Source organism: Triturus cristatus, chromosome 2_1 (genome assembly GCF_964204655.1).
Source record: "Triturus cristatus chromosome 2_1, aTriCri1.1, whole genome shotgun sequence".
NCBI classification, from domain to species: domain Eukaryota; kingdom Metazoa; phylum Chordata; class Amphibia; order Caudata; family Salamandridae; genus Triturus; species Triturus cristatus.
The window spans coordinates 1,017,526,162-1,017,548,361 of record NC_140581.1 but is presented as its reverse complement, the minus strand read 5'-3'; the positions used below and the strand labels follow the sequence as shown (position 1 = coordinate 1,017,548,361).

General features: G+C 44.3%; 1 protein-coding gene across 2 annotated transcripts in view; it reads right to left on the bottom strand.

The window, feature by feature from the left end:
* Positions 1-13,078: 13,078 nt before the first annotated feature.
* The window catches only part of LOC146866244 (prostaglandin reductase 1-like), a 336,856-nt gene continuing 327,734 nt past the window's right edge, over positions 13,079-22,200 (bottom strand). For both annotated transcript variants that reach the window (XM_085634947.1, XM_085634956.1), the window contains 2 exons: positions 21,934-22,052; positions 13,079-13,798 (listed from right to left, as the gene is read on the bottom strand). In XM_085634947.1, coding sequence (XP_085491073.1) covers positions 13,688-13,798; positions 21,934-22,052 — 230 coding nt within the window. In that variant the 3' untranslated portion in view covers positions 13,079-13,687. The remainder of the gene's footprint in view (positions 13,799-21,933; positions 22,053-22,200) is intronic.

Sequence of the window (22,200 nt, the reverse complement as noted above, 5' to 3'; positions counted from 1 at the left end):
GATAAAGGTCAGAAACCAGCAGAAAGAGGAACAAGCATTTGCAATGCAATAGGTCTCGCATTTTTGAAACTTTGACCTATTGGTATTGTAAGTGACCATGCCTTTTATTATAGCAGGTTTTTAAACATATAAATAAAAGGCAATTTCATTTACAATGCCAACAGCTGAAAATCTCGCAATTGCGAGATCTATTGCATTGCAAATGCTTGTTACAACAGACATTGATATTGCCCTTTTAGATGAGTGTCTAGAGAGGATTCCCCACAGATCAGACGGAGGGCACTTACTCTCCCCATTCTGACGACCATCCTGTTCTCAATATGAAATAAAACACATGACCTTTTGCTATCACATGCCAACTCAGTGCTTGGTTCGAAATTGCCACCTGGCCAGGTATATGATGCAGGGAAGGGCCTGTGAAAGCTTGCTGGTACCTGAAGGGCACAGATACAGGGCATAACCGCCTGCATAATGAACACTTAAGCATTAGGCTATATCAGTTCCTGTAACCTCACTACCAATGTCGCAGACAAAGGGCCACACAAAGCTGCTCCGAAACTGCACGTGCAACTCGTGTCCGCAGAGCGGCCCAGGAAACATATGACACGCGCTGTACACAAATCCCCAACAAGGATCCAGAGACCCCATCATACAGCAGGAGCCTCACCCTATCCAATGGGGATGCACTGTCCGAGTTCGTATAGTGGCATTTGGACCTCCTACGGTCTAAACATCAGATGAACAGTATTTGAAGTTTTTACCAACAATTATGCCATTTCCAGTTAAAAGACACTGCCTGAAGTCAAAATACAACATAGTGCTCTTTGAATAAAGCCTACAACAAGCGGAGAGTCTTTTTTAAAAAGTCGGAAACAAACACGAACCCTGAAAGTAAAAAAATAAAAAAATTTTTAAAAAGGTGTGCCACGGAAAGGACAAGTTGGATAAACCGGCCAGCATTGTGTCATCTTCAAGAAAGAAGCCTTCATCCAGGGAGGAAGAGGAATTGGACAACAATTTATTTGACAAAACCAGAGTGTGTGGATGAAGAGATACACGAAGGAATGGAGCATGACTGTCATGTCACAGTCAGTGAGACAAGCAATGCATCACTTAAAGTACAGGCCTTGTACACAATGAATGCTTCGGTTCGAGTCTCGGCAGTGACGTTCAACACCATGTGATTCTGCGCAAACCACTTAACCTACCCATACCTAACAAAATTAATATATCCGTCTGTAACGCAACAGGTGCTCATTGTAAAGCGAGCTGATACCTTCAGGTAGAGTTCACGCTAAATAAAACTGCCAACAAAAAAAATTAGATCTCTACAAGTACATCGTTTAATTGCTCACGTCTTGTGATTCAGTTAAGTTAATGTTGCGCAAACAGGTCTGGAGACTTCAGCAGCTATTGCAACAATTGAATCTTTAACTTCTGTGAGAAGCAGAATTGTTTTTACTTGGCAGTGCTTCGGTTACTAAACTGTGGGTGTTAGAAATACACCAGGCCATTTGCAGGACAGCTAGGAGTATGGAGGAGCCAGGAGTATGACAGCGGAGGGAAGGCAACAAGTTAAAAAAAAAAAAACGTAATGAAAAGCAGCGGGTCGGACGGGCAAATTTAAACGAACTGCACCCGGGCAAATGCTAAACTGACGGGCGGAAGGTGAAAGCATCATGAGCATTATTACATGCACTCACCCAATGTGGAGAAACCGGCAACACATCAGCGCCGGTGGCAGGCTGTTGTTGCCGCCTGGAGGGTGCAGCCGCGTAATGGAGAAGGAGGAAGACCCCTGACTGAAGCACCCGGTGTCTGCAATGAAGAGCGGGCGGTGATGTGGTGGACCGTTCCCTGGCGAGAGAGCTTCAGGTCTGCCTCCGAGAAGCGTGCACATGCACCATTACTGCCGCTCCAAAATAGTTAGAGGACAGCGGCACCATCAAAACAAACTGCGACCTGCGGAAGGCAAACACTGCACTTGTGCAAATGAGAACAAACTGCGACGGGCAAAGGCAGAAATGTCAATAAAAAAAAGTCAAATGAAGAGAAGCGGGACGGGCAAATTCAACATTTCTGGGCGGAAGGCATCAATGTAAAAAAAAAACATTCAAATTAAAAGAATGCAAGATGGCCAAATGCTATGTTTCAATTACGGCGAGACGCGGCGGAGCGTGGCGCGCGCGCTTGGCGGTGGAGCGCATTCCAGGCTTGGGAGCGGACCCTTTGAAGTATGATGCCGAGGGCGCCAGTAGGCTGAAGCGTTTTCCCAAGCGGATTGCATGGCGGCACGATGCACGTGATTGTGCGCGTGCTCGCCATGCAATCCACTTTTGGGAGCACTTTGAAATGCCCCTCTTACTAGAGTCTTGCATAGCGATTGCGTGAACGCAACAGCTAGGCGAGACCTAAAAATGAAGGTCAGAATTGAGCAGAAAGAGGCAAAATACGGAACAGAACTAGCATAGAGGCAAAAATACGGGGCAGAAAAATTAGCATTAAGCAAGCAGAAAAGAAGTCAGAAAACGAGCAGAGGAGGCACAAACCTAAGAAACAGAGGGTAGCGGACTGCAGCCCTGCGAAGTACCACGCATCAGGAGTTAAACTAACGCATTTCAGTGTGGTGGTCTGCATCACTGCACCGATATGCAAAGTCACGTATATATAGTGCTTTCTTAGCTGTCAAGCGGAGCACTCTTATTAGCACCACTGTGTCTGAGCAAGCTAGTAGCACCGCACGGTCCCCGCTGTTTGTGGCAGGCTCAGGGGCTGGCTCAGCTGAGCACGCTCTGGCTACAATGTTACCCATTTCCCCAACACCGTGGCATTCAGCCCTTACGTCATGAGAGTCAGTCTGATTTTGCCCAATGGTTACTGCAGATGCGAGGACAGTCACTCGTGTGTCGTATAGAGACATCTATAGGTGGGCCACCCACGGCGCGTGAGCAGTGCATAGTTTAAGTTAACTCTCAAACCGCCAGCCAGCTCCCAACCCTACTCTCAACGTGTTGTGCCGTGTGCCGCACAGATATTCATTATCTGGGTAACAGTTCCTGTCTTGGTGGACACCCCCTGCCCTGAGTTCAAACATCTTCAACCCACAACAGACATGTTCCGACTTGACTACATTCTACTCTCACTTCTGAACAACCACAGAAGACTGCAGGTTACCATGTGCCTCACACTCAACAGCCCCAAGGACCCGGGGAGTGAGACAAGAGCTGAGGAGCACATGCCAGGGCAGTGGGGGGCGCTGTGCCTGCAGCAGAGAAGATGGCAGCTCCTGTCATGGGAGTTCCAAGACCCGCAACCCAGCTGCTATTGGACCTTCCTGCCTGGGTGCTAGAACAGTTCTGCCGAATAATGGACTGCCTGTCGGACAGCAGCTGGATGTTCTTTGGTGAGAACCCCCATTCTGTGTCCCCCATGCCTGTGCCTCTTATCCTCCCTGCACATTACCACCCACTTCACCTCTTATATTGCCTCTATCTCATAAACCTTGTGCCTCCCTGTAACCAGAACTTTAATGTTTCTCAGGTCCATGTATGAGTAGCTGTTATAATATGCACTTGGTATGTCCCGCCACCCCCTACCCCTCTTGGTAGATGCCCACCGTGTGTGTTACGAACATTCCACAGCTGACCTGAACCTGTAATGGTGAAAGGAACGAATAAAGAAGACTCTTCACCTCGCTTCGTCTTCTTATTGTAACACTGGCGACGATGAAGCGTGTGGGGACGGTTCACCATCACCCCAATATGTTCTCCAGTGCCAGCTAATACTTTCAACTTTAATACAGACTGTCTGAGTGAGTACTCCTTATCTCACGTTTTACTGCTACCAATCATGCTGCCCTTGCACTCCCTGCTGCCCTTGGCTCGGAGTCCTTCTTTCTCGGGGATTCACCATCTGTGGATGCATTTCCTCCTTGATCATCCGTGCCTCACCACCGTGGCCACAGTTCACTGTTCCATTGCTGTTATTGTCGTCTCAATTGGAACCGGTCTCCAAGTTGAATTGTGCCTGCCTGCGTTTGTAACGCCAGTGTTTCTCCAACTGGTTTCCATTTGGTGGCTGTGGCTCTGTGGGGTCTCTCTCTCTCATGTCTCGGCCTGCACTTTGTGGTGGGACCAATCCTACGGATGTGCCGACAGCGTGCCCCTGTAGTGGCGTGGGAGAGAGTCTCCACCTGGTGCGGCTGTCTGCCGAGGCATACCTTCCTTCAGAGTCGTCTGGCATGGAAGCGAGTCTCTGCTGAGAAGGCCATTCCCCTTCGCTGTCTTCGGCGTGGCGTGGGAGCAAGTCTCCGCCTAGTAGCATTCGCCAGAGTTCACGAGTGGTGCCCCATGGAAAGGGCTTCCATTGCCTTCGCTGTCTCCGCCGTGGTGTGGGAGCGAGTCTCCGCCTAGGAACTTTCACGAATATCACTCGTTACTTAGCATGCGTTTAGTACACATGCCATTACAACGCGGTCGTTAGTACAACCGCGTTATTAGTTCGCATACCTTTACTACGCAATTCGGAACAACGAATTGCAGTAGGGGGCGCTGGATGTTGGAATAGTATAATATACTATTCCAACTCCAGTCTATGCGGACACTAGGGAAGGTGTTGGATTTTAAATCCAACACCTTCTCCCCCCTAACGCAAGTCGCTGTTCCGACTTGCGTAGTAAAGGTATACGAACTAACAACGCGGTCGTACTAACGTCCGTGTGGTAATGGCATGCGAAGAATCGCATGCGAAGTAAACGCTGTTTACCACTTTCACTACAGTGTTCACTGTCGGCTACATTCGATGCACCATCCTTCCTCTCTCCGCTGTTCTCCGGCTCCTGTGGCGTCTCCTTCCTGAGGCGGGGCAGCGCAGGGATGGCCTCCGGGGGCGTTCTTTGGTGATGGGGCATGCGCAGTCCTGCCACGCTGTTCATCGATGCAGGGGGCTTCCCCGTCAATTTCCCTTCATGTTCTATCACCGGGTCACTGCCCACACCATGTTGACAGGCACAGCTAATGCTTGCAGTTCATTTTAAGGGCCTTGTCACCCGGTTTTTCGTTTAAGTGGATACATTTATACTTTTCTCTCCTTCCTCATTTGGCCCCCGTTCAGTTAACACACAGCCTCCATACCGCCTGCCTCACGCTGACAGGCACAGCTCCGCTGGTATCCTTTCTCTGTGGGAGAACCGAACTCCGTAGTTTCATAGCTCCAGCTTTTTGGTACAATTTTTCTTTACAGTTCTGCTGCCTACTTCACGTTGACAGACACAGCTGGTGCTTGTACTATATATCACTGTGTGGAAGCCAGACTCCACAGTGATCTACCTTTGATCATTTGGCCTGTTTTTTTCTGTATTAACCCTTATCCTCTTTGTTTTCCCCCCCTGGCCAAGTACTTGCTTTGGGCATATCAGGTATTTATCTGGCCTTCTGCATTAAACTTTTACGTGGACCTTTTTGGTGATTCTTCTCAAATCCTCCTACATCAGACTTACTGACTGTCCTCCTGTGAAACTAGAGGTAATATGGCCATAACAAATATGTCTCAACCACCCCCTTTCCTCAATGAAGTTGGTGAACCCCTTTTACCGTGGAAACAATAGTTTGGACTAATGCGTTTTCATCCTTACGCAAACTACATACTCTACTTCAAAACTTAGGGATTGAAGGCCGCAAAAGATATGATAATATTTCGGCATCACCAGGAGAGGATGATGAGGAGAATGTGTACTTAGTCGCAGATAGCAAGCTGGAAAAACATTTTGGAAAACAATGTGGTATTAGAAAGACATAAGTTCTTTTCTAGAATTCAGGGCAAGAGCGAGAAAGTCAAATCCTTTGTAGCGGCATTAAAAGGTCTGGCCAATGCTTGCGAATTCGAAGCGTTACAGGATTCCCTCATTAGGGACCAGTTGGTCAGATGCACCAACAGCCCAAAAATTCAAGAGAGACTCTTAGTGGCCAACCCAGATCTTAAACAGGCAACAGAGATAGCATTTGGGATCAATCATACTGCCGATTGCATGGTTGCAATGAAAGAGGATGGGGACAAACATGCTGATGTCAATGTGATAAGTAAACAAGATGTGGGTAAAGAGAACAAATGCTCTTCAATTGGGCACCAAACTTAAATGTTACAGATGTGGCAGTCCTAGTCATCCAGCAAATAATGTAGCTTGCCAAGCCAGATCAGTAACATGTCACAAATGTGGTTAAAGGGGTCTTTTGGCCAGGGTCTGTAGAGATCAATGTTCCAAGTCTGTGTTGTCCATCGAACATGATTCTCCCCAAGATACTAAATTGGTGTTCCAACTACAAAACTCTGACAAAACCACTGATTTCCCCTCATGCACAATCACCTTGGATAAAAAACCGGTGACCGTCTTTGCAGACTCTTGCTCCCCCTATACATTAGTGGAAGCTGAGATGTTTACTAAACTGTTTCCTTCATGGCATCAAGACATGCAACTTCTTGATATTCATCCTGGTGGCTATAATTGTGACCCCATACCCTTGATAGGAATAGCCACCATGAACATAGGATTCAAAGGGAGGAGCACAGTAGGCAAAGTTTACATCACACAAAAAGGATCTATTTTGTTGGGGTGGAAACACCAAAGAGAACTGGGTATCAAGTTAAATCCCAACAGTCCTGATCAAGTTCTTTTGGTGGATCCATCAGTGGGGGGTACAGAGGTTTGCAATGATTTCCCGAAAGTTTTTTCAGAGGATTTGGGTCTGCTTAAAAACTACCAACACTCCATCAAGCTCAAATCCAATGCTAAACTGGTGGCTCACAGTCAGGCCAATACCACACATGATGCACACACTTCTTCACGCCGAACTAGACAGACTTTTGTCACTGGGTGTCATTGAACCCATAGAAAGCTCTCAGTCGTTGTCCCCCATTGTTCTGACCACCAAGCGTCCAGCAAGGATATCAGATTGTGTGTTGACCTGTGTGATTTAAACAAGAACATCTGGGTGGACAGGCATCCCTTGCCGCGCATATATGAGGTCCTCACCCTTATCAAAGGTGCGAGCTGTTTTAGTGTTCTTGACCTCTCTTCTGCATACCACCAGGTTGAGCTTCACCCTAACTCCCGCCACCTCACCTCGTTTGTAACCCCCTCTGTGGGCGTTCCAGTACATTCGCATGCCCTTTGGGTTGGCTTCAGCAGCAGCTACCTTCCAAAGGATTATGCAACATGTGCTCAAGGACCTCCCAAGTACCCTTTGTTTTCAGGACAATATTCTCATTTATGGGAAAGATTTGGAAGAACACAATACTATAACGAGGAGTATGTTGGTTAAACTCGAGGCAGCAGGTCTGACCCTAAAAAAGGAAACATTTCGTATTGGTGTTGGATCTGTTGAATACCCAGGACAAACCTTTTCTCAAGATGGAATCAAGCCCAAGGTATATCTGGTTGAAGCTATCCAGGATGGATGTATGTCATTACATCGCATAGTAATACCACGCATGCCATTACAACGCGGGTATTACTACGCGAAGTCAATGACATCGCATGCCATTACATCGCAAACTATTACCACGAATATGCCTTTACCACGCATGCCATTACAACGCAAAGGCATGCGTGGTAAAGCTATATTCGTGGTTAGTTTGCAAGGTAAGTGACTAAGCTACCCCTACACAACCCTCCCCCACCCCCCAGTCCTCTCCCTACAATTACATTACACTACCCTACATGACCCCCGACACTACCCTAAAACACAACACAACACACGCACACTACAGCACCACCCTAATCCCTAACGCACTTCACTACTCAAACTCTACTACACTACTCTAAACCACTACACTACACAAACTCTACAACATTACCCTAAAACACTACTACACTATCCTAAAACACTACGCAAACACTACTATACTACCCTAAACCCTACAACACTACACAAACACTACTACTCTACCCTAAACCCTAAAAAACTACACTATCCTTTACCCCTAAAATACTACACAAACACTACTACACTACCCTAAAGCCTAAAACACTACACTACCCTAAACCCTACAACACTACACTACTCAAACACTACACTAAACCCTAAAGCACCACACTACAAACACTACTACCCTACACCCTAAAAAACGACACTACCCTAAACCACTACACTACACAAACACTACTACACTACCCTAAACCCTAAAACACTAAATCACTACACAAACTCTACAACACTACCCTAAACCTCTACCCTAAACCCTAATACACTACATTACACTACAAAAAAACGCACTAAAACGTTAAAAAAAACCACACAGAACACTACTTTTACACTACAAAAAACCCAAAAAATTAACCCCCACCCCAAGCGCAAACCCCCTTACCTCTCTCCTTTCCAGCGTCACCGTCGGATCCTCCTTCCTACTTGCTTCACGTCGTTGTGAGGAAACAGCCTGAGTTTCCTCACAACGACTTGGATAGCCGCCACATTACATCGCATGCGTTGTAAAAGTGCATGCGATGTAATGGTATGCGTGGTTTTACCACGCACTGTAACATTGCATGCGTTGTAACGCATGCGATGTAATAGCAACGCATAGTAAAACCCGCGTTGTAATGGCTGTTCCCCATCCAGGATACTGCTGCCCCAACTTGTGTTGAAGACCTTAAATCTTTCTTGGGGAGTACTATGCTAAGTTTGTTCGCAATTATGCCAGCATTGTGGAACAATTGAGAAACTTACTTTAAGCTAGGACCCCTTTTGTGTGGAACAAGGACTGTCGGGCTGCTTTTATCACAGTGAATGAGAGCATTGTATCCGCCCCGTCGTTGGGCAGATTCGACCCCACAAAACCCACTGTTCGTTACACTGACGCCAGTAACAAAGGGTTGGGGGCTAGTCTCACCCAATTCGTCAATGGCAAGGAGCAGGTGGTTGCCTTCGCTTCTCGTGCACTTAAAGGTGCAGAAGCAAATTGCTCTGTTGTGGAGAAAGAGGCACTCGCTTGTGCCTGGGCCATTAAACATTTTTACTTTTTCTTGTGGGGTATACCCCTCACTGTGATGACTGACCATAAGCCCCTCATGTATGCGTTCACCACAAAAGGGTCAGCGAAAACCACACAGAGGATTGCTCGATGGGTCCTGGGACTGGAGGGGTACAATTTCACAGTCACATATGTACCGGGGCCCAAAATGTTGTATCCAACTTTTTATCTCGCTCACCACCTGAGGTTGATGATTGTGCTAACCTGGTTGAATCTGAGGAGGTCATACTTACTGTAATGTCTTGATAAAGAGGAATGGAACAGTTGCTTAGTGATGGATGAAGAAATGAAGGTCCTTTAAGAATACATAATTAATGGGTGGCCTAATGGGAAAAGTGAGGTCCCGACACCATTGAGTAGATACTGGGATGTGAGACTTGAATTAAACATTCATGAGGGAACTGTTTGTAGGGGCGAGAAAATCGTTCCACCTGTTAAACTGAGACAAAGAATTGTAGATCTAGCCCATATTGGCCACTTAGAGCGTAGTCTCACCAAAAACAAAATCAGACTGGACTACTGGTGGCCAGGAATGGATACTATGGCAGAGCACATGGTACGGGACTGTCTGGAGTGTAGCCGCTCAGACAAAATACATCAGGCCCGGAAGCCCCCCTTGTCCCCTGTTGAAGTCCCAGATTGTCCGTGGTCAAAGCTAGCCCTCGATATCATTGGTCCCCTCAACCTCAAAACTTTGAATGAACGCTACATCTTGGTTATGGTGGACTATCACACTCGTTGGGTGGTTTTCATGTGTGTGAACCAAATTAACACAGGTGTACTCATCAATTTCTTGAAAGATGTGTTTTTTGATGAAGGAATCCCAGACATTCTTGATACAGATAACTGGGTACAATTTACATCGGGAAACATGACAGATTTCTTGTCTCAAATGAGCATTACTCATCACAAAAAGGCTCTATATTGTCCCCGTGCCAATGGGTTAGTGGAACGTATGAACCGTTTAGCCAAGGAATGTTTACAGCGAGCAGAGATATTGGGAATCCTAGCTAAAGATGCTTTACAGGATACATTTTGGGCCTATCGCTCAACCCCCAACATAGTCACAGGGGTTTCCCCTTTTACCTCCTTGAAAGGTAGAGTCCCTAAAACCAGACTCTCTCCTCCAGGGCTGAGAAGAAAAGGTACACGTGTAGTATCGAGAAGAGATTAATAAAAGAGTGGTTGATCATCAATCCAAGTATAAAAACTGGTATGATGTAACCAAACATTAAATCGTGCATGTTCAAAGAAGAGGATTGGGTTCAGGTGGACCTTCGTAAACCACATAGGAGCAAGGCTACCAGATTTTCCGAACCTATTAAGGTAACTAAAGTGGGCAGAAATGTGGTTCACCTTGCAAATGGGCAAACCTGGAGCATGGACAAGATTGGCCCTCATAAGCGTGACAACGTACCTGGGGGTGAGATGGGAAGTGTTTCTCCCTGGAGATCCCAAAGAACCAAATCCATGCCAGGGTGGATAAGAGAATATTGCACTACTGAAAGGTTGTTCAGTTGTGCCTTGCATTGTTTTTGCTCATCTAGTGTTATGTATTTTTCCTTCCAAAGAACCTACTCCACACCAGGGTGGATAAGAGACTTTTGCACTACATTTTGTTGCATTGTTACCGCCTTGCATTGTTCTATGCTCATCTATTGAATTGTACATTTCCCCATCCTTTCCTTCCCTTACCTTCCCGATGTAAGGAGAACTGTCATAATATACACTTGGTATGCCCCGCCACCCCCTTCCCCTGTACTTCTTGGTATATGCCCACCTTGTGTGTTATGAACATTACACAGCTGACTCCAGCTGACTGGAACCTGTGATGGTGAAAGGAACGAATAAAGAAGACTCTTCACCTCGCCATGTGTCGTCTTCTTACTGTAACAGTAGCATATCCATTCCTTGGGTTCTATGCATCCTGGTACTTAAGTCCTTGTCATCCCATTACACTTAATGAAAATACATGGACTGGATGCACTTGGCAGTGGTACGCATGGCCCTGGGAAACTCGAGAACCCATTGAATGGGAGGTTCATTTTTACACCAGTGCTGGACAGCTTGTTGGCCCCAAATGCTACACAAATGCAAACTCTGGGATTGGAATAATTTTTAGAGTAGCCTGGTGCTGCCATCAATGTTAGATCACTAAAGTCAGAGGGACTGTGAAAAATCCAAGCTCCGGAGTCAGTCCATAATAAGTTCATAATTGAATTTACTTTTTGTGAATATGCAGTCTCTCAGTCTCCTGAGGCTTTCCTGATGCTTCAGCCACGCTGTGAGTACACAAGACCGAGTTAGTATGTCAGCCTGTCATGACTAGTAATTATCATAATTTATTAGCAGGCTGAGGCAGCTGAGATCAGCATGCTGGGGCCTCTCTTGCACCCTCTTTCAGTTTGGTTACAGTCGGGTCCCAAGTGGAAGGCGTGGACAGACACTCTGTGAATTGTCTGTTAATGCCCTTCCATTTCTGCTTATTTGAAGCAGTTTTAAGATCTTAAGAGTTTCTCATAGTTTATATGGGTGTAATTTCTGATATTTATAGGTTACCCTTCTGTTCATTGCTTGATTTTTTCTCGCAAGAAAGGGTCACTCATAGTCATTGGAAAGGATGTAGCCTGGGGAACCGGGTTTGAGTCTCTGCAATGACGCTCAACATTCTGTGATTCTGGGCATATCACTTAATCTCCCTGTGCCTAACGAAAATGAATGTGTCCATCTGTAACGTAACTGGTGCTCATGTAAAGCTCTCTGATATCTTCGGGTCAAGTTTGCGCTATATAAAACTTCGATAAAGAAACAAAAAATATTTGTAGAATGTCACTCATAATTACACTGGAATCATGAAAATATCACACATAAGCAATCTGAAACCTTGGCAGCTATGGGACTGCAGCCAAACTGGACAGGAGAACTGTCACAGGTGAAGCTAGCATGGTGACCTGTAAGGCTAATCAAATATGACAGATTGCTGCTTATCCTTTTAAAATATAGATTGGTGTTTACTTTTCTTTCCCTGGTTGAAAAGAGAGAGGATTTTGTCATGAACTATGGGAGAAACTTGCTGGGGTACAGGGAGTGGGAAAAGGATGTAGGATGTAAAATGTATTCTAACACCCACCATTTAAATACCTGTAGAAGTATTTAAAATATATCAGCGATTAGGAAAGCTCACAAGGCACTTTTTTTTGCAATTCTGAATTGTGATGGAAACAAAGATTTTAATAGAATTAAAGCAAATCAATACACTTTTCTTGGTTATGCGCAAATGATAAATATTCGCAGAAACCTGATTTCCACATATTATCATTTGTGCACAATTAGGTTTTATCAGTAAAACTGTATGTCTATGCAAATTTAGACTCTATTTCAATGGAAAATGTGCTGTCTGTAAATGACAGTGCACTAACTCTCTATGCTTTAGTTATATATTTGTGACAGTATGCTCCAAAATTCTGCATTCGTACCACTCTCCTGATAAATGGACGTGGCTCATTTGTAACAGATATTCTTTGTGTGATGCTTGGATTTTTCATAATTTCCATGACTGCTTCAGTGATGTAATATTGCTAGCAGCAGCCCCAATCTGAAAATTGTTGCAGCACCTCTGGGTGTAGGTGTTGCTTACCCCTCCTTCAAGGGGCACTTTATAAGCCAATTTCTTCTTGAGCCATCAACCTCAGTAACCAACATGAGCCTGCACTACCCAGAGGGTAGGTCATGTACTCTGTGTTACTACTCTAAAGGCTTGCTAAGTAAAGATGTCTTCATCATACAAATATTTCATGGGGCTACTCACAGTGTTAAGTGTGCTGCCTCTGGTCCCTTCTTGTGGAATAGTCTTGCATATAGGATGGGAAATGCTAAGTATGTTGCATAGATTTAGCCACAACACATTCAATTTAAGTCCATCATTTGTTTCTTTGCTGTGCACATGACCCTTACTCCAGGTGTCCTGGTGTTGACGCTTAAGTAGAGTGAAAATGGAAAATAAAGGCAAATCAGTAAAATTAGGTACAGATAAAGAGCCCAGGGTTTTCCAATGTCCATCATAAATTTGTTTAATTGGGAAGAAGAGGAAAAGTTTTAAAACCGGTCATGGGCTGGTAGTGCAAAAGAGCACCATCCGGGGTTCGTCTTTGTAACAGCATTTCTAGTCCATCAGTTCCCTGAATTGAAGACAGTGGGAGGAATCATTTTTATTGAATCTATTTTGCAATACAAGAAGTTAATTAAAGCAACCAATGGTGGACGCAGCCACCAATGCTCAACCCCAATCATTCAATCCCAGCCCAACACTGGTCCATTGAAATGGTCAGCAGGGAAGTTCATTATTCATCAGGTGTCCAGGAACACAGAGGGTCCAGATCGAGGGATCAAAGATGGTTCAATCAGTCCCTGTGGTCACAGGGTTTGCAGGCATGTCCTGCTTCTGTTGTGTTTGTTCATATATGACAGGACAGAAGAGTTGAGGTGGAAGGAATATTATGCACTTTTTTTGATGAAGAGAATTGTGTGCCACCATTAGAATATCTTCCGGCAACGTTGGAATTAATAACATTAATCTGAATTAAAACATTTGTATTACACAGTGAAAAAGATCCATTATTTGCTTCAGTGTGCGTACTGAAATGACCCTGGTGTGCAGTATCTCTTATGCTGTTATGATTGCCTTTCCTGTATTTTCTCCTTTTAGCATTCCCATGAAGGCCGCGGGCATGTTTTCAAAGCCTTTTGTGATGTGTTCATGGTATTTCAGCTTTCCCTGTGCAAAGACAAAAAAGCACATGGTGTTATCCCGACACTGGCTGCAAAGCAACAATTTCATCAAAATCTTTTTAACCCCACCTGCCCCCCCCCCCCACACACACACATAAAAATGCTTAAACCTTCCTAAATCACGAACCATCTTGGTTGCCCAATCGTGTGCCACATTGCTAGGTTTTCTCTCCCATCAACTTGAACAGGTTATTAATATTAATTCCTTTAATGTTTCTATTGCTTCCATAACATGACAGTCCTCTGATTTCTTCTACACGCAGTATTATGCATCCTCTACCAAATACCACCTTTCTCCAATTTTTCTCCAAAAACGTTTATTCCCTTGAAACTAAACAGATATTTTCCAGTGCTCTATTCTGCTTCAGAACCACCTACTCCTGTCCAATGTTTGCCTGCTTTTATCCGCTTTGGCCATAAACATTTTTTCAACATCATACATATTCGCAAGATGCTTGGGCATAGTTTATCATTAAATACTATAGCAAGGGGTGTCCCCCGAAAGCCAGGAGGCCCCACCTGTTGGCAGCCATATTGAAATTCGGCCTAAACTCATCATCTGGCCCGGAGACATGCTGAAAAGTACGTGAGGAGCAGACGTCGGAGTCGGTACCGGGGCAGAACCAGCTAGTGCCCAATATAAATGTTAAATATAAGGGTGTTAGAGATAAGCCTTTGGGCAACACACATCTTACTGTGATTAAAGAGGGTGCAAAAGACCCAAGCCCACCACCCTGTGACTCCTTCTAGGAATGAGGTTAATCACTTTGGTCCAAAATCTGATAGTTCGACCTGCAACTTCAGGTGCTTAAGCAGCAAACTTAGGTGCCGTTTTCTTCACACCCCACACCAATTCACCCCGCCCCCCCCTTAAACAATCAGCTTTTTTTTTGTAAGAACATAACTTTAGGCCAAGATATCAGCTTGTTATTTTCATCAAGTGCATCAAGGAGGCCCACGAAATGGGGCGGCAACCAGACACTCGGGCTACCCCCTCAGCCGAGTGGACTCCAAAATAGGTGGTGAAGTTACATACTACTTAGGCAAGAATAAGTGTGAAGTGCACTCTGCCTGCACCCTCTGTCCCCAAGGGACATTTCCCTCTTTCCCCTTTGGTTTCTGTACCAAGGATGACAATCTGAGATGTAGTCCAGGCTGCAGCCTTATTTTGCTTCTTGATACATAGTGACAGATGTTAGGGCAACTTAGCCTTGATGCTGCAGGGGTCCTCAAGTGCTGATAAAAGCCAGAGACCAATATTAGCGTAACTTAATATCAGATACATGTAGATAGACATTGGCTTAATGTTAAGGAGCTATAAATAAACAACTACAAATTTTACTCACTATTGCATCATTTGAAACTACAAACCTGATTCCACGCCGTAGGATTTGTATTATGCAATTTCTAATTCAACTCAGTATTTGAAACAGTGGTTCCCAAGGAGGTACAAGGAATTTCTTGGTTAGGTTTGTAATTGGATTGGAGTTTGTAGTCTGTTTCCTCTTGAGACCAAAATTAATGCCTCCTGGGCTATGTATTGGTGCAAACTCTGCATCAATGTCTAATGCAGGTGAAAGATATAATGAAGCATGCAGAGATGTTTTCATTTTTTAAACAAATTTACTCTCCAGAACGGTAACCAGGGAAATGTTCCCATGGATTTCTGGAGTCTGACGAATATACCAAACACATGGTGTGTATTCATAGGGAATTTGGGCCCTGATTTATATATTGGCAGTAAGCATACTCCACCGCAACAGCGACGGAGAAGCCTTACCACCAATGTAATGGTCCATTCGGTAAATTTAGATGCAGGCAGACCATAGTTTGGCAATGGCGGAGGCTACTCTGCCTCCATTGTGGCCAGACATCTCAGATGGCCACCAAATTTAGATGGACGGACATAAAGCTGAATTTTACAGCCCGTCACCAACAGGAACACCCTGGCGGAAGGGGCAGTAAAATATAAAAAATGTCCACATCGTTATGGAAGATAAATACAGTGCCGAGGAGGGCACTGATTTATTTTGTTTTCAAAAACAAAATCCCACTTTGGGGTTTTGTTTTTGAATAGGAAAAAGTTTTGAAACTTTACCATACAGCTCCGTCATTTTTGATGGAGCCATATGGCAAATTTTCAAGATATTGTCAGGAACCGTTAGGCAGTTACTCTTATTAGGGTGAAGGAGTAATTTACTCTTTCGTCCTGACAGAGCAAACTTAGTCCACAAAATAATAAATCAGCCTCTTAGTCTGCACAACCAATTATGTCTTATAAGCACAGATCACTACATTGTGGCAGAATCAATGTTCATGGATGAGCTGCTCATCTTAAAAATATCTTGACGGATATCAATCTCTTATGGAAAGTATAAAAATTATATATTTTCTAATTTTGAATAATCTAAGTGATCTACTGTTTTAAGCAAAACCTCAATTGCACTGTCTATCTGGGCAGGAGAATGTGCTGACCTGAAGATTGTAGGCCATTTTTTCCCAAAATGTGGTAATTTTCCCCAGTCTACCTCGGGTATAAACTATTTCTAGGCGTAATTTAAATTAAGATCACGTAATCCCAGTAATTTTGGGAATTTCGCATTACACTTGCCCGTGGCAAAATGTGTGTGTGAGTGTGTGGTAATAACGTGAATGACCAGAAAGTGAGTGGCTGTTGCTTGCACCACTTCTGTTTTCTTGTACTATTTTTTACAGCAAATTGCATCCTTGCTTGAAAAATTTACGTGAGGATGCATTTTGCCCTAAAATATTGTGGATTGACTTTTTGCATAATTACGCTTCTTTTCTTATAATTTTCCTAGAATTTCACGTATTTACGCAAATTTCGCTCACACCCATTTACTGGCCAAGGTAGGACCCTATTTTTTTTGTCTCTTAGTCTCCTGTGCATGATGGTTACAGACATTTAGGTTTTTGTATTTTTTGGGGTGTCCACAGGTGATAAGGTGAAGTGCATGTTAGAAATCGGAAACAAACAAAGTAAAGAACTAATTTAGAGTAACGTTTTTTGGGTTGCAGGTATCACCATTGAAGTTTAAGAAAGCATACCAATACCACATGTTTTCAACATCTACTCATCCTTAGGCTTCTATCCCTGTGTGTCCGACTTCTCTAATCTTGACTGGCTGGCCAAGAGAGGGCTTTGAACATGATATTTACCAGATGTTTATCAACATGTTTCTATAGCATGGTCATTTCCCCAGCCTCCCTCCCAGCAACATATCTATTGCAAGGCTTAACCTCTCTCCGTGTATTTTGTGTTTGGGGGTACTAGGTATGTATGAGTTTTCCGAAGACAGTGTTGTGAATAGAAAAAGTTTACTCTGGGATCCCATAAACCAGGTATCGCAGAAAGAGGGCAAAATCATAATGTTGAATTCATGAGGAGCAGAGCCAATGACAGACTGCATTGGCATTATTTTTGACAATCTCTGCCCCCAAATAAATTGCGAGCAAGGGAACTGTAGTAGTAAAGGGGTTCTGGTTTATTTAGCGGATCAGATTGTATGCTAAGATAGGTGATGGGGTAAAGCAGTGTTTTAAGATGGCTGACAAGCATGAGGTCTCTGTGGCTGTAAGAAAATGTGCCATTATTTGTTTAGCCTCCACTGGGAACCAAACACCCCATTGTAGCTCTTGCCTCTCTCAGAGTAGCAGAGCAGTCCAAGGCCTACTCAAGTGAGGTGGTGTGGACTAGTAATCACCAATCGCTGGCATGCAATAATAACACTCAAGAACCAAAAAGTCCTTTTCAATCAAATCTCTTATGTGGGAAACCCTGGAAGAATATATTTCAACTTGTTAGTTATACATATGTATTTTCCATATTCCATATTATGAATCAGTAGTACATTAGTAATTAGTATATGTTCTTATAATTATATGTTCTTATAATTTATGTATATTTTAGGTTTTTAACTGTTTCCATTTACTGTTTTATCAAATAGTTACATATGATAAGTATGGCAATACTATTGTTGGTCAACATATTTTTGCTGATAATTTTTTTCTATTTAATTGTTTGCGTAATTAATAAAATTCAATAAAAAAACATAAACATGGCCTAAATGATGACCTCTCTGGGTCATTATTATAGAGATAGTTTTCCCATACTTTGATATAGCACTTTAAAGTCCTGTGTACTTTCTAGCAGCTTATAAACTGATTAATGCATATATTGAATCCTACTGTGTACCTATACCAGGACAGATACATCTGTCTGTAACATACTGTATCTAAAGGTACAGTTGATTCCTGTGTATTTAAAGACATCCTCACTACCATAGCCAAATCAAGTAGGTCCTTTTAAAATCGGTCCTGTATTTAAAACTTTATTAATAGCCTTCCACACCATTCTTTTGATGTTTTTTATAAACATAAAAAAATGTTTTTTGTTCAAATGCCATTTCTAAATATGAATAACATGGTGCTTCTACAAGGACAGACCATACCAATATCAGCTCTACACAATGTGCTCTAGTTTCTCAAATGCAGTGTTCGCCACATTGTGAGTATGATGCACACACACGCTGCATCACGACTTCAGACGCTTCTGCATTGAGCCCATGCTTCTGTATGCAATGGCTCTTCCTCTTAAGGAGAAGACTGCCCCCTACTCGGCACTATTCAGGAACACGCGCCTCCTTATTCTGGGTGCACTGCCACTGCTGGAGGAAACTATGAAAACATGAGCAGTAGCAGCCCATTGACCGCCTGGGCTCCAATTCGAGCTAATACTGCAATATTTTCCCTCTCTTTACATTGTGCCCTCCAAAGGCTGACTATTGGGACAACACGAAGACCATACCCTACACGGGCCTTTCCCATCAATTGATAGGGTAAGCCTACCCCCATGGTTATGTTTACATATTTATTTGTCCTTCTTCCTTCACATGTGTGCTGTGTAACGCTGAATTGCTGTGACCATACACAGTGGTTTTGTGTGTGTATATGGGTTTGGTGGCCATCAAATATATTATTATGCAGGACATGCAAAAATGTCATGATTGTTTATTCCATGTTTCTTCCTGTTTTAACATGACCATAGTGTCTTCAAGTGGAACGGTTTAGTGTAACTGGTTTCATGTTATATGTGTACCAGTCTATGATATTTGTGTGTACAGTCTTATATACAGGTCTGCAAAAGTTGGTCGCACACTGCTCGTCACAGCAGCAAGTTGCCCCAAAGGACTGTGGTAAATGTAGTGGCGACGGCGGGTACGCCTATGCCACGATGTGTAAAAAGAACAGTATGTGTTGCGTTAGCCATCCCTGGACACGTGTTTCGAGGTAGTTGCCTCTCGTCAGCAGGGGGCAGGTCAGTGTAAGGGGGTGCCGTGTGGACTGCCAAAATGTAATTAAAACAGGTCAAGTACCTCTCATGGCGCGCAGGTGCAGATCCAAGGCTCGTCAGCCCGTTGGCTCAAGGGAGCCGTAATAAATTATGCAAAAGTTGGTCGCACACTGCTCGTCACACCAGCAAGTTGCCCCAAAGGACTGTGGTAAATGTAGTGGCGACGGCGGGTACGCCTATGCCACGATGTGTAAAAAGAACAGTATGTGTTGCGTTAGCCATCCCTGGACACGTGTTTCGAGGTAGTTGCCTCTCGTCAGCAGGGAGCAGGTCAGTGTAAGGGGGTGCCGTGTGGACTGCCAAAATGTAATTAAAACAGGTCAAGTACCTCTCATGGCGCGCAGGTGCAGATCCAAGGCTCGTCAGCCCGTTGGCTCAAGGGAGCTGTAATAAATTATGCAAAAGTTGGTCGCACACTGCTCGTCACACCAGCAAGTTGCCCCAAAGGACTGTAGTAAATGTAGTGGCGACGGCGGGTACGCCTATGCCACGATGTGTAAAAAGACAGTATGTGTTGCGTTAGCCATCCCTGGACACGTGTTTCGAGGTAGTTGCCTCTCGTCAGCAGGGAGCAGGTCAGTGTAAGGGGGTGCCGTGTGGACTGCCAAAATGTAATTAAAACAAGGTCAAGTACCTCTCATGGCGCGCAGGTGCAGATCCAAGGCTCGTCAGCCCGTTGGCTCAAGGGAGCCGTAATAAATTATGCAAAAGTTGGTCGCACACTGCTCGTCACACCAGCAAGTTGCCCCAAAGGACTGTGGTAAATATAGTGGCGACGGCGGGTACGCCTATGCCACGATGTGTAAAAAGAACAGTATATGTTGCGTTAGCATTTAAATTGAACTGCATGTACCAGGATGCAAAGGGGCGAACTGTGCTGGGAGGTAGCAGTGTGCTCCCATCCCCCTTCTGTTTCAAAAAGGCTCCCTTGAGCCACTGGGCTGACGAGCTCATGGGAGGCACCTGTGCGCCAGGGAGAGGTACAGAGACCTGAGAGTATTGTGGCAGCTTTCTCAGCAAACCCCAGAAGAATTTAGTTTTATCTCTACTGAAGAAGGATGAAATCCAGAAACACATGTGTCTAGAGATTAACAGCACTAACCTGCACCAACTTTGGTGAGACACTCTGCAAAATTTCAAGTAAGCATTTAAATTGAACTGCATGTACCAGGATGCAAAGGGGCGAACTGTGCTGGGAGGTAGCAGTGTGCTCCCATCCCCCTTCTGTTTCAAAAAGGCTCCCTTGAGCCACTGGGCTGACGAGCTCATGGGAGGCACCTGTGCGCCAGGGAGAGGTACAGAGACCTGAGAGTATTGTGGCAGCTTTCTCAGCAAACCCCAGAAGAATTTCGTTTTATCTCTACTGAAGAAGGATGAAATCCAGAAACACATGTGTCTAGAGATTAACAGCACTAACCTGCACCAACTTTGGTGAGACACTCTGCAAAATTTCAAGTAAGCATTTAAATTGAACTGCATGTACCAGGATGCAAAGGGGCGAACTGTGCTGGGAGGTAGCAGTGTGCTCCCATCCCCCTTCTGTTTCAAAAAGGCTCCTTTGAGCCACTGGGCTGACGAGCTCATGGGAGGCACCTGTGCGCCAGGGAGAGGTACAGAGACCTGAGAGTATTGTGGCAGCTTTCTCAGCAAACCCCAGAAGAATTTCGTTTTATCTCAACTGAAGAAGGATGAAATCCAGAAACACGTGTCTAGAGATTAACAGCACTAACCTGCACCAACTTTGGTGAGACACTCTGCAAAATTTCAAGTAAGCATTTAAATTGAACTGCATGTACCAGGATGCAAAGGGGCGAACTGTGCTGGGAGGTAGCAGTGTGCTCCCATCCCCCTTCTGTTTCAAAAAGGCTCCCTTGAGCCACTGGGCTGACGAGCTCATGGGAGGCACCTGTGCGCCAGGGAGAGGTACAGAGACCTGAGAGTATTGTGGCAGCTTTCTCAGCAAACCCCAGAAGAATTTCGTTTTATCTCTACTGAAGAAGGATGAAATCCAGAAACACATGTGTCTAGAGATTAACAGCACTAACCTGCACCAACTTTGGTGAGACACTCTGCAAAATTTCAAGTAAGCATTTAAATTGAACTGCATGTACCAGGATGCAAAGGGGCGAACTGTGCTGGGAGGTAGCAGTGTGCTCCCATCCCCCTTCTTATATACAGGTCTCTCTGCCTTATTTTTCATGTGAAACGTGATCTTCTGAAGGGCAATATTTAGATTAGGGATCTTTTTGATCGATGCTGATGAATGCCAATGACCCGCATGGGCAATATGGCATAAACATGTTTAGCAATAACAACTTTTGAGACTATTTCTTCCTTTGCAAATCTGTTGCAGTTTTAACATTACTGAAATGTATCACCAGGCACTTTCTAAACACCTATCTCCAGACATCCTACTACAGGTCGTCTTTTTATCAACAACAAAAAACAAAAAGATCTCCAAACAGCTCCAACAGCAGAGCCCATTTAGTATTGCAGACCTCGCCCACCATGGAGCATGATCTGAAGAAGCATATCACTTTGGTGAGTGAGGATTCTTGCATCCTAAAAAGCAGACTTCTATGATTTAGAGTGAAATAATGTTCCTGAAAGTGTCTCTTATGAGACGTCACACCTTTTCACACCTTTATGTCTAGTTCATTTGATCAGGTAGGATGTGTGGTGGACTGTACTAACTCCTCCCCTCCCTCTGTTTGATTGTTTGAGGGTAAACAAGAGGGCATTCTTACCTCTAAAATCCAGTCCATCAGCTGCTTCAAACCTTCCTCATATCGGTTTAGCCAGCGAAATACAAGGAATCCTTCCATACAGAGTTCATTCATGATTAATGGAAACTGCACAAACGGTGCTGCATTGGAACAAAGCACACAACACCTCTGATGAACAAATATTTTTTGTTGGCCAACTATAAGCTATTTAGCAAAATGTTTCTGAATGTCATGTTGTATACTATTGGCAGAACACACTAGCTTAAAAAGAACAAAAAATGACAAAGC